This window comes from Lissotriton vulgaris, chromosome 6 (genome assembly GCF_964263255.1).
Source record: "Lissotriton vulgaris chromosome 6, aLisVul1.2, whole genome shotgun sequence".
In the NCBI taxonomy this organism is placed as follows: Eukaryota; Metazoa; Chordata; class Amphibia; order Caudata; family Salamandridae; genus Lissotriton; species Lissotriton vulgaris.
In genome coordinates, this window is record NC_141694.1 from 1,846,591,339 (window position 1) to 1,846,612,928 (window position 21,590).

General features: G+C 46.1%; 1 protein-coding gene across 1 annotated transcript in view; it reads right to left on the minus strand.

Annotated features, from left to right (window-relative positions):
* Window positions 1-21,590, minus strand: part of TRIM54 (tripartite motif containing 54) — a 196,286-nt gene that overhangs the window by 79,824 nt on the left and 94,872 nt on the right. Inside the window, exon 2 of the mRNA XM_086928151.1 lies at window positions 6,415-6,587. Coding sequence (XP_086784277.1) covers window positions 6,415-6,587 — 173 coding nt within the window. The remainder of the gene's footprint in view (window positions 1-6,414; window positions 6,588-21,590) is intronic.

Genomic DNA, 21,590 nt, shown 5'->3' on the forward strand with positions numbered 1-21,590 from the left:
ATTGACAAAAGCAGAGAGGGGGGGGGGGGGCTAGCCCTAATTCACAAATCTGAATTAGAGTGCACTCTGGTGAAAGCCACGCTACCAAACAGTGAAAGTGGCTTTTCCACGATTAAACTGGGCCCAAGTAACGTTATCAATGGCATGCTGATGTATCGCCCACCCGGAAGCGTTGGGCAGTTTGGAGACCAGCTTCTGGATTTAATTACTCAACCGGCACTTCGCTATAAAAAATTCATCATTCTGGGTGACTTAAACCTCCATTTTGATGACATTGAGTGTGGGGAGAAACAGATGGTAGCTGCAGCACTGAAAGACTTGGGGCTTAATTTACAATCCAATGCCCCCTCACACCAATTAGGCCATCTTCTTGATCCCATCTTTGCCAACTGGGAGGGCATTTCAGTTTCCTCTCCAGTTAGAACGATTTGGTCAGACCACTTCATCATTCCATTTTCCATAGAGCATCTGTCTCCAGAAAGGAAACTTAGTAAACGTCCTCCTCTTAAACGCAGAGACTGGAAGAATTTTAAACTAGAAACATTTAAACGTGCCCTATCAGAAAATCCTCCCCCCCCAGCGACTCCCTTAAGGAGGCATGGAGCAGATATGAAAAATGGATGTCCAATGCTCTGGACTTGGTGGCTCCCTGGACATTTAAACCTCCCGCAAGGCAATCTAAAACTGCCCCTTGGTTCTCTGAAAAACTTAAGCTAGCCAAGGCTATATGCAAAAAATTAGAACGCAACTGGAGGAAAGACTATAACCCTGAGTCTAAAACACTTCTCAAGGAGGAACTAAAAAAATATCAGAAATTAGTTAGAACTGAAAAGGGCATCCATCTTAAAAGAAGAATCGATCTTGCGGACAATCCCACCAGAGAACTCTTTACCATCTACAGAGAACTCACAGTCCCGTCCAGACTTGAGGCCCAAGATACTTACTCCAAGGAGATGTGTGACTCTATAGCTGATTTTTTTGTTGGTAAGATCGACAAAATCCATGCCACCTTTACAGATGACGATGACCTCCCAAATAAACTTGTAGTAATCAAAGACACCTTTACGGAGAAATCCTGCCTCACATGTTTCACACCACCTGAGAGACAGGAACTATTAGGCATTATTAATAGCATACAATCTGGCTCGCCTTGTGACGTCTGTCCACCTGCACGCTGCAAAGGAATCATGGAGAGCATGATTATTAATCAGATTAGCAACATTGTATCGCTGTCTTTCCAAGAGTGTCATGTGTTGGACACGTGGAAAACAGCTCAGGTCATCCCTCTAAAGAAGAAATCCAACATCCACATCTCCGAATTTCAAAATCTTCGCCCTATCTCCCTTCTTCCTTTTTGTGCGAAGGTTGTGGAAAAGGTGGTCAACAGGCAGCTGATGAGATACTTGGAGGAGCATTCTCTCCTTCACCCCACTCAATCGGGTTTTAGAGCTGGCTACTCTACGGAGTCAGCCTTACTCTATTCCACTGAATGTCTCAGACAAATAGTGGATGATGGAGAGACAGCAGCGTTGGTGTTACTAGATCTCAGTGCAGCTTTTGACACTGTGCTGCACACAACGCTGCTGTCTCGGCTCTCTGATATGGGAGTGGCGGGACAGGCTCTGGCCTGGATAAAATCTTTTCTGGCCGATAGGAGCTTTCAGATGCACTGTCCACCCTTCAAATCTTCCCTTAGAAAGGCAAGCCATGGGGTTCCCCAGGAGTTTGAGTCCCACCTTGTTTAATATCTATATGGAACCCCTGGCTCGCCTAGTGGAAGGATTTGGGGTGGGCATTGTAAGCTATGCTGACGACACCCAACTGATGTTCAAGCTTACGCCCGACCACAGAGAAGATGCCACTAATTTTTCCAACTGTCTGCTATCAGTGGCATCTTGGATGAGCAGCAACTGTCTGCGCCTTAATGGTGCAGAAACAGAATTGCTGGTGGTAGGGAAATCAGTTTCTGCATGGTCACACATGTGGTGGCCAACGGAACTGGGTAGCCCACCTCGTCCTGTGGATTCGGTACGTAATCTGGGCATAATGCTGGACTCAGATCTTTCGTACAAATCGCATGTCAGTAAAGTGACAGCCAGGTGCTTCAGCATTCTGAAAGTCCTGCGTAAGGTTTTAGATTTCCTTCCTTTTGACGCCAGAAAGACCATTGTCCATGCTTTGGTGACTCCCCATCTCGATTATGGGAATGCTCTACTTCTAGGACTGAGCAAAAAAGGCCTCCACCAACTGCAGTGCGTGCAGAACGCAGCTGCTCGCCTTGTGCTCAGACTCCCTCGCAGAGCATCTGGGAAGAACGCTCTGGCTAAACTCCACTGGCTCCCTGTCAAGGAGCGAATTACATTTAAAGCCCTCTGCTTTGCGCATCGAATTGCCCAGGGCAAAGGCTCAGACTACTTAAAAAATCTTCTCACCATGCATCGCCCCATGAGAAACCTGAGATCCTCCGGTGCGATGTTGTTTAAACTCCCTAGAATCACCAGAGCTAGGATGGGAGGCTGCTCATTTAGATACCTGGCCTCCAGGTGTTGGAATGAACTTCCGCTCGACCTTCGTATGGAGCCTTTTGAGACCAGGTTCCGTGCAAAACTCAAGACGCTCCTTTTTCCCCTCTGTGTAACCTTTTGCTGGCTTCCCCTCTTTGACCATCCCCTCTTCTGCCTCTGGCGATTTAGCAGTATTTACCGCGGGGACACACTGTTTTCTGTGTAGCCAGGCGCTTTAAAAATGGTTTATTATTATTATTATTTTAATTATAACAACGTCTCCGTTCGGCAGAGGAAATGGCCTTCCTTTTAATACATGTAAGGTCCATGGTGCATGAAAGAACATCAGGAGCATGAAATAACATATGTCTGCAACATTTACATACAGGGCAGTCAAACTAACTAAACTTCGTACATTCAATACAAACGGTGAGGTCACATTTCAGGTTCTCAGTACACAGACAGGGACAGCGAAGAACCGCTGCCTGGAGGGTGCACTGAAAAGAAACTGAAAACACGAATAAGCCTAGCGTGGCCACTAGAAGCATAGTTTAGCACTTCTTCAAGTTAAAATTCAATGCATACATGTAGAAAGCGCCTCTCAGTAATGCCAGTGTAATTGTGCAGGAATATTTACGAATTGTCTCCCTCAATTTCACAATACGTACACACTGCAGCGAGTACAAGTACTCTATTCAGTATCAAGTTACAGCCGTGCCGGCTCCACCAGGAGACAGGACGGACCCACCTCAAAGAGCTCTTTAAGTGCCAAAATCTAGTCGGAAGTAAAAACATATTTTTATTATGTTTTTTTAAATGATTAAAAGTGATGTATAGACATAATTAACGGTTATGCAATTATTTTTAATAAATATTGATGTTACAATGATTTTTATATATTCAAAAAAGTTCAAATATATTAAAATAAATTAATATTTTTTTTTAGAATACACTGTGGAGGGGAGGGGAGTTGGAAGGCAGACCCCAGGCATTGTCTATTCCTCATCCCTCATCCATCATCCTTCATCCATCATCCATCAGCCTTCATTCATCATCCCTCATCCATCAGTCCTCATCTGTCAGCAGCTGCCTATGAAAGCACACACTGTGGAGGGGAGGAGAGCTGGAGGGCAGACCCCTAGGCACTGTCTATTCCTCTTCCCTCATCCCTCGTCCATCATCCCTCACCCATCATCCTTCATCCATCATCCTTCATCCATCATTCATCAGCCTTCATTCATCATCCCTCATTCATCAGTCCTCATCTGTCAGCAGCTGCCTATGAAAGCACACACTGTGGAGGGGAGGAGAGCTGGAGGGCAGACCCCTAGGCACTGTCTATTCCTCTTCCCTCATCCCTCGTCCATCATCCCTCACCCATCATCCTTCATCCATCATCCTTCATCCATCATTCATCAGCCTTCATTCATCATCCCTCATCCATCGTCCATCATCTCTCATCCATCGTCCATCATCTCTCATCCATCGTCCATCATCTCTCATCCATCGTCCATCATCCCTCATCCATCGTCCATCATCTCTCATCCATCGTCCATCATCTCTCATCCATCGTCCATCATCCCTCATCCATCGTCCATCATCTCTCATCCATCGTCCATCATCTCTCATCCATCGTCCATCATCTCTCATCCATCGTCCATCATCCCTCATCCATCGTCCATCATCCCTCATCCATCAGTCCTCATCTGTCAGCAGCTGCCTATGAAAGCATACACTGTGGAGGGGAGCTGGAAGGTAGACCCCTAGGCACTGTCTACGAGCATCAGTCCAAGCATTCGTCTATTTCAAACGCTGCTGTTGGGAAACTAACAGGGGTTGGGCTCATCGGCCCCCCTGCCCTTCCTGTCGATCGACGGCCACCATGCTCTTGACATCACAAGTCACTTCAATCAATCAATCAGTAGATTTGTAGAGCGCTACTTGTCACCCCTGAGGGTATCCAGGCACTTGTGGTAATTTATTACAAGCTACTAGGGGCATCCCTTTCTTATTGATTCAGAATGCGCCTGTAGAATCAAAAGAAAACACAGAACAATATAGGGTGATTACATGCTATAATATACTAGTGTAGAGAGAAGGTTACAGAGTCGCTTTAACAGGTGAGTAAACAGTTTTATAATTGCAAGTTCACTTTTGGTGAATTTCTGGCAGCCTAAATGGAGCAATTTAAGGTCTTACACATTTAAATAGGTCTGACACAGAAATGGATTTGTGAATCCGGGCCAAAAGGTCTACCCGGGATGAAACATGGGACTTCTCATGTTTTAACTGCATCGTTTGAGACAGAATCATACCCTGCCAATGGACGACCTTTATAAAGAGTGAATGATTGAATTAACTGTGATTCTTCATTTCTAGTACATTTCTTAAAGTATACCGATTGACTTTCATACTTAGGGGAAGCAACACGATCGATGAAAGAGCAGGTTGGGAGAGTGAAAAAGTGATATGACAAAACATAACAAAAATCAAGGCCAGCCAGACACTTTAATACCTTTTATCACACCATGGCACACCTGAAATGTCAAATCATTGAAGGGGTTGGCTGATACTGGGTCTTGTAGCCCATGGATTGATGCACTATCTCCAAGAATTTGTGTTTCACCTGGTGGCCCTAGCTCTGCATCCTAGAAGATCCACTCAGCATTTCATCCTTCTCAAGTCGATAAAATGAGTTCCATTGAGGGGGTGACGTTATACGTTGTATTATGAAGGCGACAAGTGTTTGGGACTGAAGTACTAGAAACTTGTTGTCTTAGAGGCATGAATGAAGAACCCGATGATGCTGGTTATTTATAACATGGATACATTCTATGACCAGGCAGAATATCAGTTACTTCCCTGTGAAGGAGGAATATGCGTATATGCTTTTCATATGAATTTACTGCATAAAAGGTCTTATTGTGTGAATTTGTGGCATTACAATGAAAATCTGGCTGCGTCAGCAATACCTAGAAATTACACCAAAGTCCATGAAACATATACATTTTCAGCATTTTGGGCCTAAAATATTGATCACATCTGTTTAAGTATTTTTATATTTGTTTGTGAAGGATATTTGATCTCTTTGAATCTTTAAAGACAGAGGTTGTGTAGCTGGAAGGTGATGTCAGTAACATGCAAACGAGCAGCACTCACAGATTGAGATGCACCAGTGGACGGGTTAATGTCAAAACTCCGAATGTGCATTTGTTTTTATTGTGGATGTTATAGGACGCATATATGTGCTCTTATGTATGGATTTAAGAGCATGTATATACAAAAACTTAGAATCAGCAGCAATCTGCGACATAAGGAACTTTATCTTGGGGTATTGAAGTGGGTCTGAAGCAGAGCTTAATTTGTAAATAAATAGGTTACCGGGCCCTCAGCAGTAGGCCACTGTAACTTGCACCACACATTGCCCCTGCCAGTGTAGCCAGTACCATAACAACACAACAATTAACCATCACACTTCTACATGTGTGACAATTCAGACTATTCCAGGCCTTCAAAGAGGTAAGAACGGCTTGATGGCATGCATTAGTAGTTTTTTAATGTATATTTAACTAATAAACAATGGTTGTTGTTCTCTCCTCTAAATTACACAAACAGCGCCACCATGTGGCAGGCTATCATAAGTCCTGGTGTTCACAATTTAGTGCCGGTGCTGAGCACCGGAAACCACCAGCTCAAATTAAGCACTGGTCTGAAGGCTGGTCCATTCAACAGTGGTGAGCTGGAGCAGGGGGTGAGCACCATCTTGTATTTGCTGTATTATATTTGGAACTCTAACTCTTGAGAATAAGGTCCCTGACACAGTTTGACTCATTTGAAGAACCTACAGGCAGTCATTTGATTGGTTCACATGGACATTGCCTTAGGATTTCCACGGGTGGGCGGTGCTCACCTGGAGGACTCCTGCTTGTAGATATCGATGATGTTTTCCACCAGAAGGTTCCTCTGTAGTCCGTAGACTCCATGTCGATCCAGGACCACCTCATGCCGGCAGGACGGGCACCGGAAGCGGCCCCCCGAGGACACGGTGGTCGAACCTCGTGACTGCCACAGCGGGTTTGAGGCCTAGAAGGATTAAGAGATCAGGCATGAATATCACCTATGTGCACAACAGGGCCCTTCCAAAACCACAAGCTCACAGAATGGACAACCATTTCACTTGAAAAGCCAAAGGTTAAAGTGTGGCATTTGTTTGGTGTGGTAATAAAATCTTACAGAATTTTAACAGAATAGCAAAAAAACTAAATTCAGTGGAGAAACCAAAGGCTAAAAAGTTGTTATGGTTCGTCATGGTAATAAAATCTAACAAAACGTTAGAAAAAACTCACAACTGCACTGAAAAAAAGGTTAAAGTGACGGTATAGTTACGTATTGAATTGAGATAAAAACTAAAGTTTAAACCCTCTACAGCCATCCAAACCCCAGGGATGCATGGCCTATGGTTGCCGGGTCTGGTGGCTCAGTGGACTAATGCATCCACTGCAGGGTCCTGTGTTTGACCTCATGGTCACAGGTTCAAATCTTGGCGGGTCCACTCAGCCTTTCTTCCATTTGAAGTCGATAAAATGAGTACCATTGAGTTGGGTAACAATATGCATCTGTTATTTCAGGGCCAAGATGCCATGTTACTGGGGCGAACGTGCGCTTTACATATACTTATGTTATGTTATAGCCATGCACAGAGGGTCTTAGGGGGTTAGGGACAGGCTCCCTGTCCCTAACCCCCTACGGCCGCCCAACCCACATTTTCTTTTCTCTGTTTACATTTTTCAGGTACCACGGTATTCGCGCAGTACCTGCCACACAGGTTCCACCCCCATGGCTACAACAGCCCTGCACAATAAAACCACTGAATAGATTTATATCAAATGATGAATAACGAAAAGCATTCTTTCCGATTAAAGTTCTAACTTTCTGCAAAATTTGGAATAAGCCCTATTCAGCCGTTTTTCTGTATCACAAAGTGTGCTGTGGGATTTAAAATAGGAAATTGATGTTTTGAGATTTCCCCTTTTTTCTTGGCCCTTGCTTGATGCATCAGCGCAAAACTCTCCATGAAGGAACCGAAGAGAGCACATTTTTGGGGGGAAAGTTTCCTGCAAGTTCATCAAACAGCGCCAACGTTATTAAAGAATCCATTATTGCCTCTTCTATGGAAAGTCAGAACTAAGTATAACTATATATTTTTATTTTTCACTGAAAAAAAACAAAGGTTACAGGGACTTTACGTTTTACCCACACAAAACCATAGCAATTCAGCAGTTATAGCTATACTTATAGTTATGCTTATGTCAAGAAACTACATCTCGTGTCCTAAAGTTTGTTAACTTATTTTGGCCGCTGCTCGCCATGTGCCTCGGCCAACTCACTTGGAGATGCGGACAAGATGGATGACTGATCCGTCAGGAGGGCAGGGCTGATTTACGCTGCCTCGATTGCTTGAGTATCTATCCCTTCAGTAACATGACGGATAGAAAGTTAAGTATATACAGTGTTTTGTTGGGAGCTGACTGAGAATGGGAGAACTTCTGCTATATTGGTGGGCTGGACCCCAAATACCAGATGTATTTGGAGTAATCCTTACTTGGGAATATACATATAAGTATAACTGCTGAATTTCTATGTTTTTTGTGGGTAAAACATCAACCTAACTATAATGTCTTTGTAATCTTTGGTTTTTCAGTGAATTTCTAGGGTGTGTTTAACGTAAATTATTATATAATTACTGTATGTTAATACAACACCCACAGCAGCCTAAGCTGCAGGGTCAAGCCTGCGGCCAGGCTCTATGGGCAACTCCCCCACATGCACTCAACCCAATCCCTTGGATTTCAGATTCTGCAAGGATTGATACTTGGGGCCGCCCTGAGTGTCTCAATAGATACACAGATCTGAAGTTTGCCAGACAAATAAACCAGAGACAAATTGGGCAATTTGTTGCCCGTTAGGGTTTCCTCACAGACACCTGTCCTATGGGGTCAGGATACCTCTATCCTGACCCTCATATTTTTTTTCATTTCTGTTGCCCGCCACCATGGGCCGACCGAGAAACAAAATGGCAGCCGGTACTTTCCTTTCAGGTTGTGGACAGCCAATACAGATTTAAACCAAATTAAAACAAGCATTTGCAATGCAATAGGTCTCGCATTAGGAAAGTTTGAGCTATTGGTCTTGTTAATGACAATTTTTTTTATTTATTTGTTGGTTTTGAAAATAGCTAAATTAATAGCTTTGTCATTTACAATGCCAATAGTTATAACTTTCGCAAATGTGACACCTATAACCTGGGGTTGCGCTGAGTGATGCTGTGGTGGTGTTGAGTGGTGCTGTGGTAGTGCTGAGTGGTGCTGTGGTGCTGAGTGGTGCTGTGGTGGTGCTGAGTGGTGCTGTGGTGCTGAGTGGTGCTGTGGTGGTGCTGAGTGATAATGTGGTGATGCTGAGTGATAATGTGGTGGTGTTGAGTGATGTTGGGGTGGCGCTGAGTGATGCTGGGGTGGCGCTGAATGATGCTGTGGTGGTGCTGAGTGGTGGTGCTGAGTGGTGCTGTGGTGGTGCTGAGTAATGCTATGGTGGTGCTGAGTGATAATGTGGTGGTGCTGAGTGATAATGTGGTGGTGCTGAGTGATAATGTGGTGGTGCTGAATGATAATGTGGTGGCGCTGAGTGATGCTGTGGGGCACTGAGTGATGCTGGGGTGGGGCTGAGTGATGCTGTGGTGGTGCTGTGTTGGTGCTGAGTGGTGCTGAGTGGTGCTGTGGTGGTGCTGAGTGATAATGTGGTGGTGCTGAGTGATAATGTGGTGGTGTTGAGTGATGCTGGGGTGGCGCTGAGTGATGCTGTGGTGGTGCTTAGTGGTGCTGTGGTGGTGCTGTAGTGGTGGTGCTGAGTGATGCTGTGGTGGTGCTGAGTGGTACTGTGGTGCTAAGTGGTGCTGTGGTGGTGCTGAGTGGTGCTGAGTGATAATGTGGTGGTGCTGAGTGATAATGTGGTGGTGCTGAGTGATGCTGGGGTAGCGCTGAGTGGTGTTGTGGTGGTGCCGAGTGATGCTGTGGTGGTGCTGAGTGGTTCTGTGGTGGTGCTGAGTGGTGCTGTGGTGGTGCTGAGTGGTGCTGTGGTGGTGCTGAGTGATGCTGGGGTGGCGCAGAGTGATGCTGGGGTGGCGCAGAGTGATGCTGTGGTGGTGCTGAGTGATGCTGTGGTGGTGCTGAGTGATAATGTGGTGGTGGTGAGTGATAATGTGATGGTGTTGAGTGATGCTGTGGTGGTGCTGAGGGGTGCTGAGGTGGTGCTGAGTGGTGCTGTGGTGGTGCTGAGTGGTGCTGTAGTGGTGCTGAGTGATAATGTGGTGGTTCTGAGTGATAATGTGGTGGTGTTGAGTGATGCTGGGGTGGCGCTGAGTGATACTGTGGTCGCACTGAGTGATTCTGGGGTGGCGCTGAGTGATGCTGGGGTGGCGCTGAGTTATGCTGGGGTAGTGCTGAGTGATAATGTGGTGGTGCTGAGTGACAATGTGGTGGTGCTGAGTGATAATGTGGTGGTGCCGAGTGATAATGTGGTAGTGCTGAGTGATGCTGGGGTAGCGCTGATTGATGATGTGGTGATGCAGGGTGCATAAAGGCACAAAAACGAATCTAACAGAGGGCAGATGGGCAGAAATACAAGGGAAAAATGAGTCTAACAGAGGGCACAAAGGCACAATAAGTAGACAAATGTGGCATTGATAAGTGTATTGTGAGTGTTGAGGTAGACAGAGGTGAGTTAAAGCAGGGCTGGTTTTGTAGGTGAGGTGCATAGAGATGTAGAAAGAGGGTAAACAGGAGGTAAAGATGAGTGAGGTAGAAGAGATGAGATGAAAAAAGGAGAGATGGGATAGAAAGACATGTGAGTGAGACCGAGAGAGACAGGCAGGATGTAGTAGAGAGGTGAGACAGAGATAGAGAGAAAGGGAAACGGAGAAGCGAGGTAAAGAGCTGAGCATGAATGTTGTGATTGGTGAGGTAGAGAGAAAAGATAGACAGATTGGGAGGTACAGGCGTGAATAAAGATTGTGGGAATGACTGCAGGGGGTGCACTAATGGGGCGTAAGCACTAACACACCCGCTCACCCACCAGTGTAGCCATTCACAACTACACTTACTCTCCAGTACAGACGCTGGTTCCAACAGTAGTTAAGTGCAAGTCCGGTGAATCCTGAGTGCCAGTCCGGCAGAGGCTCAAGGCGAGCCCCACAGATCATTAGTGCGTGTGCCCCAGATCAAGAGTGCCAACACCACAGAAGATAAGTGATTTCCCGCATGGGGGAAGCATTACAGGGGCCGAGTGCGAGCTCCACATACCCTTTTCTGCAAGGCGCACAAAGTGACTGTTGTATTTGGAATCAGAACTGCCAGTCACTGCCATCTTCGGACCTGCAACCCCCGCCTGCTCTTTAAGGGGACATCTAAAAACGCCAGCCCTTGGCAGCCTGAGCGGACAGGCTTTGCCTCAAAGGCTGTGTGAAGGGCTTCCCGCAGCAGGTTTGACATCGCATCGCGCGCTGCGGAACCTTCTGACAGAAGCAAACTTTACAAGAAAGGGTTTGAAGGAGTGTACTAGAAGCTGCACTGCTTCTAGTTTCAATCAGGAAAAGGTTCTATTGAGAGACTTGCAAGTAGATGAAATAGTTACCTTTATTTTAGATAAAGAACGAGAAATCTAGTGTTGTATACAGCTCCCCATATCGCTTCATAGTGGTGTAAATAGCAGCCGCTAGTGTACTTATCTTTCTGGTTTATTCGGTATTTCTTCTAAATTGAATGACAGAAACGATGATAAAATGCTAACGCGCGGATGGTATGCATGGGTGAAGGTGGGTAGATACATGGATGAGGAGAGATGGAGGAAACATGATTCTGTAGTCTGGATTGTGGAGAGGAGGGCAGTGAAAGGGAGGAGAGGGGAGGGGAGGGGAACTATGCCAACTCTCCGTCCAACAGTATTCCACAGCAAATGATCTACAGGTGGATGGAGTGTCGAAATGCACCAGTACAATAAGGGGAGAGGAGGTGGTCCGTCGGCTTAAACTGCCGACTCTGGTGCTGGAAACCAGGGGTTGAGCCTCGAGGTCGCGTCCGCAACCTGTGATTCTGGGCAAATCAATCTCCCCGTGCCTGAATGTGTCATGTAAATACGGTGCTCAGCTCATGTAAAGCTCTCCAATACCTTCGGATCGAGTTTGCGCTATATAAAATATGCAAAAAAATTATTTAACCCCTTCCCTGCTCATGACGAGCTCAGCTCGTCATGCAGTACACTGGTCGTGTGCTCATGACGAGCTGAGCTCGTCATGAACAATGGGAATCAACAGAGGTCAGCATCCAGGAGGATTAGCTGTAGCATTCAAGGTGTTAAAACTCTCTGAATACAGGTGACCCCTCCTATCGATATATTTACCTATTTTTGATGTGCAGCTGCTAAAATGGCTCCGAGTCCACACAATAAGGAACAGACCACGTAGTGCTCTCACTTCATTTACGTCAAATGTGGTTCACGTCAGTGGAGATGAAGCAGGTGCGGAGATATTAACAAGGCGCTGGAAGGAGGCTTGTGTGCGATGTGTGTTACAACATAGGCCGTCAACCCTCTGAGCAGGCTGTGAAGTCGTCGTTCACGAATCCAATCATACAGCGCTCCGCCGAGGTCCTGCCCTGTGGTGTAAAGCCATGGTGAGCAAGGTTTGAAGTGCAGCGAGGCACAGTGAACATTCTGTGGTGCGTAAGCCTGGTGGACAAGACACTTGAAGCTTGAAGTGCAGCGCTGCGCCTTTCACTCTCCACAGCGTTAAAGTGCAGCAACTGTGGCGCTGTGCTGGGGAAGGTGTGTGTGTGTGTGGTAGGGGGGAGGGGAGGCATTTCCAAGATGATAAGGAGCCCGTGAACATTGAACATGATGTTCATATCCGTTTCTCCTCTTCTTAACTACAGGATGAATGAAGCTAAAGTGAAATAAAAAAAAATTAAAACTAATATCTTTGCAGAATTATTAAAACTCGGATTTATACTTCGCTTTGAAATATTAAACACGCTACAGTCTATAAACAGTTTCTTATCCTCTTCGCGGCTACACCTTCAGGTCAGTCTCGGGTGCATTGTGGGCTGTGCAACGGGCAGTGATGGGGGCGCAGAAAATGCTTTCGGCTGGCCGCTGTTGTAGTTCCCAGGGGGTGGTGTGGCGCCACGGTTCAATTGGGCTCGGTAGTGTTTGTTGCCCCAGCGGGTGATTTGCAGCATCTGTGGTGCCCGTGGCGGATGTACTGGGATGCGGGGAGGGGGAGCGGGGATTTAGGAAAGGCTGCTACTGTGTGAAGATGTTGTGTGCTTGTGTGGTGCCAGGGTGCTGCTGGGGGAAGGGTAGCGGGGATGTAGTGCTTTCAGCAGGCGTACAGGGTAGGGTTGCCGGTTCTTGAAAACAAGGATGAAATAAATAGCGCATCCTCACGGCATGCAGCAAACCTTTCGAAGTCTCTCGTCAGAATGAAAGGGAGAGCGGATTTCCACTTTCATCTGCACCAGGAAGGTTTCCTTTCACCAATCTTTTCACGCAGCGTTCCCAAGAATGTTCATTAAGTGATATGTAGTCCCTGCAACTCCTTCTAATCCGGGACTCCAAAACTAAGCTAATGTAATTAAAGCAGGGGGTGGGGGAGCGGATCACTTTGAAGCACGGCCCCGCGGCCGTGAAAGAAGTAAACAGCAGGGATGTAATTAGGGGGGAGGAGAAGTCGCACTGGGGTGAATGCCTGAGGCCAAGCTGCCCGTGGGAGGGAGGCTGATGGCTGTGATGTGGACGTGCGTCGTGAACTAGCCTCTGGTTGCCTGTGGGAGGGAGGCTAATAGCTTTGATGTGGACGCGCGTCGTGAACTGTCGGAAATCTGCTTCGGAAATCCACTGGTTTACCCTCTGGTTTAGCCGCAATAGGTCTCTCTGCGAGACCTAAAAAGTACTCTTTCTGGACCAAAATCTAGCTTTCTGCTAAATTTGGTGTAATTCCATTCAGCGGTTTGAGCTGTACTCGTATTCAAAAAAAGCAAATTCCCATAGACATTGCGTTGGGAAAAAGCATTTTGTGAACTCCCTCTTTAACTCAGCGCCCGCTTGACAAATCACCCCGAAACTTTCCAAACAGCAGTGGAAGTGAAAAGTCTTTGAAATTTTTGAACTCCTTCTCCTTCCGCTCGGCCAGTGCCTGTAACGACCTTCCGCTTCACCTCAGACAGATAACATCATCGCAAGCAACCTCGAAACCTGGCTCTTTGACAGACCCCCTCCTTGATGGACTGGAACCTGCGAACCCCCCCTCCCCCACCCCCAGCACCTTGAGAAGCTTACAGGTGAATAGTCGCGCTTAACAAACACCTGATTTGATTTTGATTTGATTTGGAAAATTTGTCAAACAGCGCCAAAGTTATTAGCAAAACAAAAATGCTTTGTCTATGAAAAAAAATGGTCCTAACTATAACTACCTACTGGCGAAAAAATATATATATAAATGTATATGTTCACATTCACAACCTGCATTTCAATTACTGCTATTCACAAACCTACAGGTGGAGACCACCGCCTCTGCCTCTTCTATCTTTTCTGTGCAGAGATCTCTGCACCTGTTCATATATGTTTTAGTAGTAAATGTGGGCGGGGCAAAGGGGTGTGTCTAGAAAATGGAGGAATGCTTACTAAGTGGGAGGGTTTTAAAACATTTAGGAAGGGGTTTACCAAGGCTCACGGAGGGGTCGGTTAAGGGAGAAACATGCCAACACGAACGTGCACCCACAAAGGAATAAGACCATATTATCCACAAACAGCACTTCAAAAGTCACTGCAGCCATAAAAGTGTCAAAACAGGAGTAAATGTACTCCATCACAGCCTAAGAGTAAATCAAGTACCACGTATGGCGATTCTCAAGTACTGCAACACACTCCCATGGAAAACAATAAAGGTATGGAAACAAAATAAAAAACTTAGGAACTAATGTTCAATTAATTAAATTAGTTTGAAATTTAAATTCTTTAAATATATTTTGGTGTCAAAAAGAATACATAGTAACATATTAATTATTGTGTTCTTTTGCATTGAATCATAAACTAAATAATTAAAAGCAATTACATTTCAGCCTATTTCACTCACATCAGTGCCAAGACGCCACGGCAATCGAGCGCTTTATAAACTCATATCCTATCCTTATTAGAAATGTAAATTACTTCAACACAATTTTTAACATGTCCTAAATATTAAAAATTATTATTTCTAAATTGAATTAATTTATTAGTTTTAGGTAATAACATATATTTTAAGATTAATCTATATTTATAGCCTATATTTAAATATATGTTTGAAAAATAATAAACTTTAATAATTTGCTCTATACTTCCCCATAGGGAGATCTCTGCTCTGCCACAAGTGGCAGCGATCGCCACCTCCATATGCAGAGTTACTAGTAGTAAATTTACTCTCGTAAATCCGGTTGTAGGAGGCTCCACAGGGGGTGAAGCCATTTACATCTATACCTAGGTATAAATGTACATTTGGATAGGATGAACAGCAAACAATAATAGAAATATACATGTGAGCAAATATGCATGTGTATAATTACCTTTGTAAATAACCACCTTTAAGTCATATCTTTGTTTGCAGAAAACAAACTTTTTTCGCTTTGGATTTTTCATTGCAGCATACTTTTTTGGAGCACTCCATATATATTGATATGCCAGCTCTGACACAGCCAAACCCTCTGCCTTTAATATGCCAACACAGACATATCAAAGAATTGATTTATTGAAACAACACAGGCATATCCCCAGACCTGTTGACTTTTCCAATGCTTGTTTCTGTTTTTGGTTTTCTCACATGGAGCATACTCATAACCTCAGTTTACTCTTAAGTGTAGGGATTAGCATGACCTTCTTTTCCCTCTGATGTTCCTAAACACATAGCCACCTGCTACCCTGTTGTCCACCCCCGGCCCCCCTCCCAGTCTGTCCTCCCTCCCTGTCGCTCCCCCTGGGAGTGGCTGGCTTGTGCCACCTTTAGGAAGTGCCGCGACACTGGAGGGTGCAGCATGAGGGGAGGCAGAGTGCTTTCATGCATGTGTGAATTTCAGTAAGTAACATAAGATGACCGAGGTTAAAGCAGCAGTGAGACCCCCACTCCAGAGGCAGACACAGGCTCTGGCAAGGGGGTGGGGGTGGGGGGGCGCTTGGCAACTGCAGCAAGTTCTGAGCCTTGAACCACAACGCTTGAGAAGCCCCCCACCCATACAGTTACAATGACGTTGATTCAGCAAAGTGTCAGTTGCAGTGGAAGTGACATCAAGTACCCTTTCACCCAATGCCCTCTGCAGAGGAAGTGACATCAAGCACCTTTTGACCTTGCCAGTTGTAGCGGAAGTGACATCAAGCACCCTTTTCACCATATGCCACCTGCAGAGGAAGTGACATGAATCACTTTTTTCACTCTATGCCTATTGTCCCGGAAGTGACATCAATCACTCTTTCATCCTATGCCATTTTCAGTGGAAGTGACATCAAGCACCCTTTGACCTGTTGCCAGTAGTAGCGGAAGTGACATCAAGTACCCTTTCACCCTATGCCAGATTTAGAGGAAGTGGCATCAAGCACTATTTTCACCCTATGCCTGTTGTACCGGAAGTAACATTAAGCACTCTTTCATCCTATGCCAGTTTCAGTGGAAGTGACATCAAGCCCCCTTTCCCCCTATACCTGTTGTACCGGAAGTGACAACAAGCACCCCTTCACCCTGATGACATCATAGTATGGACTCCTTGCCCCACACTCATCCCATTAATCGCTTCCTTGTTGGTGTTCAAGGGTCGGGCGAGGAATAGGTTTTGGAAATCGCAGAAAGAAAAACAGTGCTCCCAGAGGCCTGGCGTACTTCTTTTCATGGCGCTGTCTTCTTTGCCATTGAGACCAGAGGTAGCAAAGCAAAGCCCGAGCCAGGGGTACCACGGTGTCAATCAGGGGCGGGCGTCTCCCGGAGTCTACCCCTAGCTGACATCTGTGCTAGACTGAAAGGTATTATTGTGAGTGGCAGGTCAGTCAGTCTGCCAGAAGCAGGGGTCCAGAGGGGGGCGGAGGGGCGTCTGACACTTTAAGGAGAGAGGGTGAAGTGCTGTAGTTGGGGTCAAGTGCTGCACTGTACGACCCGCGGAGGAGTAGCAGCACTTTGTGGCGGTTCCCTTCAGCAGTGCAGTGAGGCTGAGCTCTCCAGCCGCGTTGAGGGGAAGATGTTTGACTGCATCCGGAGTAACCGTCGCTAAACTTGGCATGATGGGAACCCCCAATATACGTGAGAAGGCTCATGAGGCATATTAATGAATATTACTAAGTCTTTATAATACGCCAATTGGGCGAAAAGAGACTACAGACCATTTTGAACTACGATCTAGGTACATACACCTTATAGTTCACCCCCTTTTTTTGTATAATACACTTTTACATTCATGTGAGTAAGGTGGGGATTTTTGTGCATAATCCCGTCCTGAAGAAGGAGTTTTCAAACTCCGAAACATGTTCATGTAGACGCACATATGAGGTTGATGTACATAATTATACACAAACAACCTCTCACTGCACCCCTTTTAATGATACCAGCCCGGGGGCTAAATAAATGTTTTTCACCCCACGAGCCAGGTATTTTTTAACTATCACTTATCACTACCGAACCCCACTACTCACGCACAATCATTACCTCACACACACCACACATAGTCCAAAATCAGTGCTCCCACGTAGTCGTCGGTCGTAGCACGCCGCATCCCGTAGAGGGGTGCGAAGACCCCGATGATGAAGCATGACACCAAGGGGCCTGTTGGTGTGTGAGGGGTATTTAAACAACACTGAGTGCTCCCCACCACAGTACGGATCACTATCACTATCTGAGTGGATTCCACTTTGTTTATGAAATATACCCGGGGAGACTGAATCCACTTTTCTCTCCCTCCCTCCTTTGTTATAAATGTGACGCATCAAACGCCATCTCCGACTCATTATTGTAATGAAGGGTGGCAGTGACTCGGGAAAGATTCCGCCACCTTGACTCAGGAAACCTCCATTGTGGAATTTGAAAGAAAAGGATCTTCATCCAAAGGAAACTCAGGAGCGGAATCTGGAGCATTATTTACTCCGGATCAGGAGTCCGCGCAGTGCCGAGGCCTGAGAGACCAGGAGTCGCTGCATCCTGACAGAAGGCCAGATCCGGCTGCCGACCCCGGAGGCAGGTCTCTGGCGACCAAGCACGCCATCCAAGAATCCAAACATGACTGCACACCGACTCACAAGAGCCCTGGCAGTCCTCGGAAATGGTGCCAACCCTAACCAGGGCCGGCTTTGGGAATGGGCGAGCTGGGCCCAGGTCACCAATATTCTGAGAGGTGCAGCAGGAAGCCGCCTGACTTAATTTTATGCAAACAGCAGCTCGTCCATCCCACTTGGTCTTAATCGGGTCCCATTAAAAACTTTGTAATCAGCCCTTAACGTACCTCAGTGTAATTGTTAGCACCCCAACAAACCCCTACCCATCTGCCCTCTTCCGCACACCCCCTGCTGTCACACTGCAACGACCACCGCCCCTACAACAAACAGCAATTTTTTCCCACCCAAGGCACTTGTCCTGGTCAATCTGATTTGGGGAGGCCCTGACCGTAACAGTTGTATATGGCCCTTAAATCACTTTTTGGAAAACCAGCACAGTTTACTGGAGAGGGTTTAAGTAGAAGTTCACAGCACCGGCCAACATCTGGTGGTTCCCATTTTTGGATGCACTGAATCCCAGGAGTGTTTCTGTACTGTCCCCGCTCTTTAGACCTTTCGACGAAGCAGAGACATTTGATGGCATGTACAAAGTGGGATCTGGCCCAGGGCCCCAGCCTTTCAGGGGGCCCCCAATAGAGCCATCACTGTTCTACAGAGAGTCTCGCGTCCTGATGACCTTGAACAATGCTTTTTTCTGGTCCTCATTTCACCATTGGGGTCTGCAAAGTTGACACTAAAGGCCCATTCATACCTGGGGGCACAGGGCCAATCTTCTTGCGTTCATCTTGGGCCAACCAGGCCAGCTTCTTTGTACGAGGCATGGTGTAATCATAGAACCTTTGAGGCATTAGGCCAACCTCATTTCTTTGCCCCACGAAATCAGAGGTGCCCAGACATTGTTGTTACCATTATCTGCCAAGCCCAAATCCAGACGCGCCATGCCTAATTCTACACGCAACCAGTTTTCGTAAAGTGGAGGTCTAGGATCTTTCCACAATTTACAAATCTCTCTGCGAGCGATCAAGATCAAACAGAAAAACAAACCCACTTGTGCCGCAGATAACAGACTTATGAGATCCATATCCAAGCCAAACATAACTCGAGCTACGTTGAGGCACAGCTTAACTTTAAAGATACCTTCCAGGGCCCTCCCCACGCTAAGCCAAAAATCGCTCAAAGTAACAAATCATAAAAAGTATGGATGTTATCAGCCCCAACCAGGTCGCATCTAGGACACTTAGGAAGGGGGCAGAAAACAAATTATGCCATTTTTTGGTGCGTATAATACAGCCTATTAAGAACGTAAAAGTGATTCTTTTTAAGTGGTGTGGCTCACTGGTTAGAGGCGGCAGACCTGAGAGCAGAGGACGGCCGAGGACCAGGGTTCAATTCCCGACATGGCAGGGTCGTGGACCAGGGTCAGCGGACTCGATAATTCTCACCTCAGTGCCTACTCTACCCAGGGATCACACTCGGCAACTCTGGGCATTAGCTTGCCTCATCTCCACAACGGCCCCCCACATACGCCGAGGATGCCTGGTTTCACCTTGGAGATACCCAGTAGGGACCATCTCACGGGGAAAGCCAGGACAGGTTCCCCATCGGTCTACTGCGCAAAGATACTCCTTCGGGAGTCTATTCTAGCGCATTACAAACCGACAATTAAATTAATTTACATTAAATTAAGTTAAGAGCAGCTGGCTTGACAAATTTATATAAAGTTTGAAGGGATAGAACATATAGACTAGCTGATACCTCTTCCAGAGTGATGGAATTCCATACAAGATAAGAAGGAGGAGCTGTGCATCCTCTGCATCTAAAAGTCTCCTATACCAAAATCCCACTTCTTTTTTCCTTGGGTTTGCACTTTGGAGGGCATTTTCAATCTCCCAATTTCCACCTATGTTCTCCCTCTCTGCTGAAAACCAGGAACAGAGTTGCAAATATTTAAATCTGGAGAAGGGGTCCCAATTTTTAATCTCAAAACTTCCCAGGGAAGAACCCCCTCAGATGATACGAGGTGAGACCAGATCGTAATCCCTGCTCTTTAAGTGGGGGGATGCTAAGCCGTCTTTCAGGCACTCGGGGAATGGAATCCCGGGGAATCCCAGAATGGGACAAGATCTGAATAATATCTTATGCCCCATTTCACTTGACTTTATACCAAACGTGGAGCGCTGATTTTAAAACCTTTAGTCGAACTTTTTTTTAAAACGTTGGAGCCCCGAACTTATACAAAAAACCCATATCCCCTCCCTCAAGGTTAGCCATTGCAGTCAAAATCCGACCCCAGTTAGAATCATCGGGACTAGAGAGCAGACAACGCACATTTTTTAGCTGAAAGGAGAATGAATACCAGAGCACGTCCCGCAACGCAAGGCAACCCTTTAAAAGTTTTCATTTTAACTTTTTCCAGGACAGCCTGGAGTTTTTATTAGCCCATATAAAGCTGCCTATTTTGCCCTGGATTTCCCCCAAAATCTTATCTGGAAAGACTAGAGGGATGGTACTGAATAGGTACGTCAGTTTGGGGAGGATGACCATCTTAACTAGATTTACGCGGCCGTAGATTGTAAGAGGAAGATTTTGCCATCTAGAGAAAAGGTGGTCGATCTCCTTGGCCACTTTCTTCAGATTTATCCGAGTGATATTATTTAGGTCTTGTACTATGGTTATCCCCAGGTACTTAAACTCTTTACTAAGATACCTAGCTAGTTGTCAACACCCCAGCACATTACCTCAGTCTTGGTATTATTGACTGAGTACCCAGAGTACAGACCAAATTCATTCAGAGTAGCCTCCACCCTAGGTAGCAGCTCTGCTGGATTGTCGGTATAAACCAGCAGGTCGTCGGCATACAGGGCTAATTTGCAACTGTATTCTGAAACATTAAAGGGGGTGATCCGATCGTCCAATCTCAATGCCTGCGCGAGGGGTTCGATATATATATCGAACAAAAGGGGCGAGATGGGGCACCCCTGTCGTGTTCCCCTTTTTATACTAAAACTCGGTGTCAAGAGACCGTTTAGGAGAATAGCTGCAGAGGCGCCCTCATGGCACATAATGAGTGTTTGTATGAATGTTGAACCAAATCCCATCATTCTTAAAACTTCCCAAAGAAAGGCCCAGTTGACACGGTCAAAAGCCTTGGCTGCGTCGTACGCAGCCACTGCCAAGGGCTCCGAGCGTGCCAGCGCTAGGTCAATACTGCCTATTAGTTGCAGAGTTTGCTCCTGGATACATCTACCTGTGATAAAGCCCTTTTGGTCAGCATTAATCAATTGTGGGGCCATCTTGACCAGTCTCCCTGCCACAATACTGGCAAAGATCTTATAATCCGCATTAAGTAGGGAGATTGGCCTATAGGAGTCTGCTTTAAGGGGATCTTTCCCCGGCTTTAAAATAAGCACTATTATGGCGTCCTTCCACAATGGGGGGACCCTCCCCTCTGAGCTATATATAATTGAAAAGCTCACATAACCTTGGGGCTATAACCTCCTGGAGGACTTTGTAAACTTCGCCTGGAAGGGCATCGGTCCCTGCAGCTTTATTATTCTTTATTTTCTTTATATAAAGAATGATTTCATCCTCCGTGAAGGGGCTATTTAGGATGTCTCGGCCCTCATCAGTCAAGCTTCGTAGGGCCTTATTTTCCAACCATTTCTGGATGCTATTAATGCTTGGAGTAGCCTCCTCCTCATAGAGTTTAGAAAACATGGTGAGCAGACACCTCTGCATATCCTCTTGATTACAAGAGGT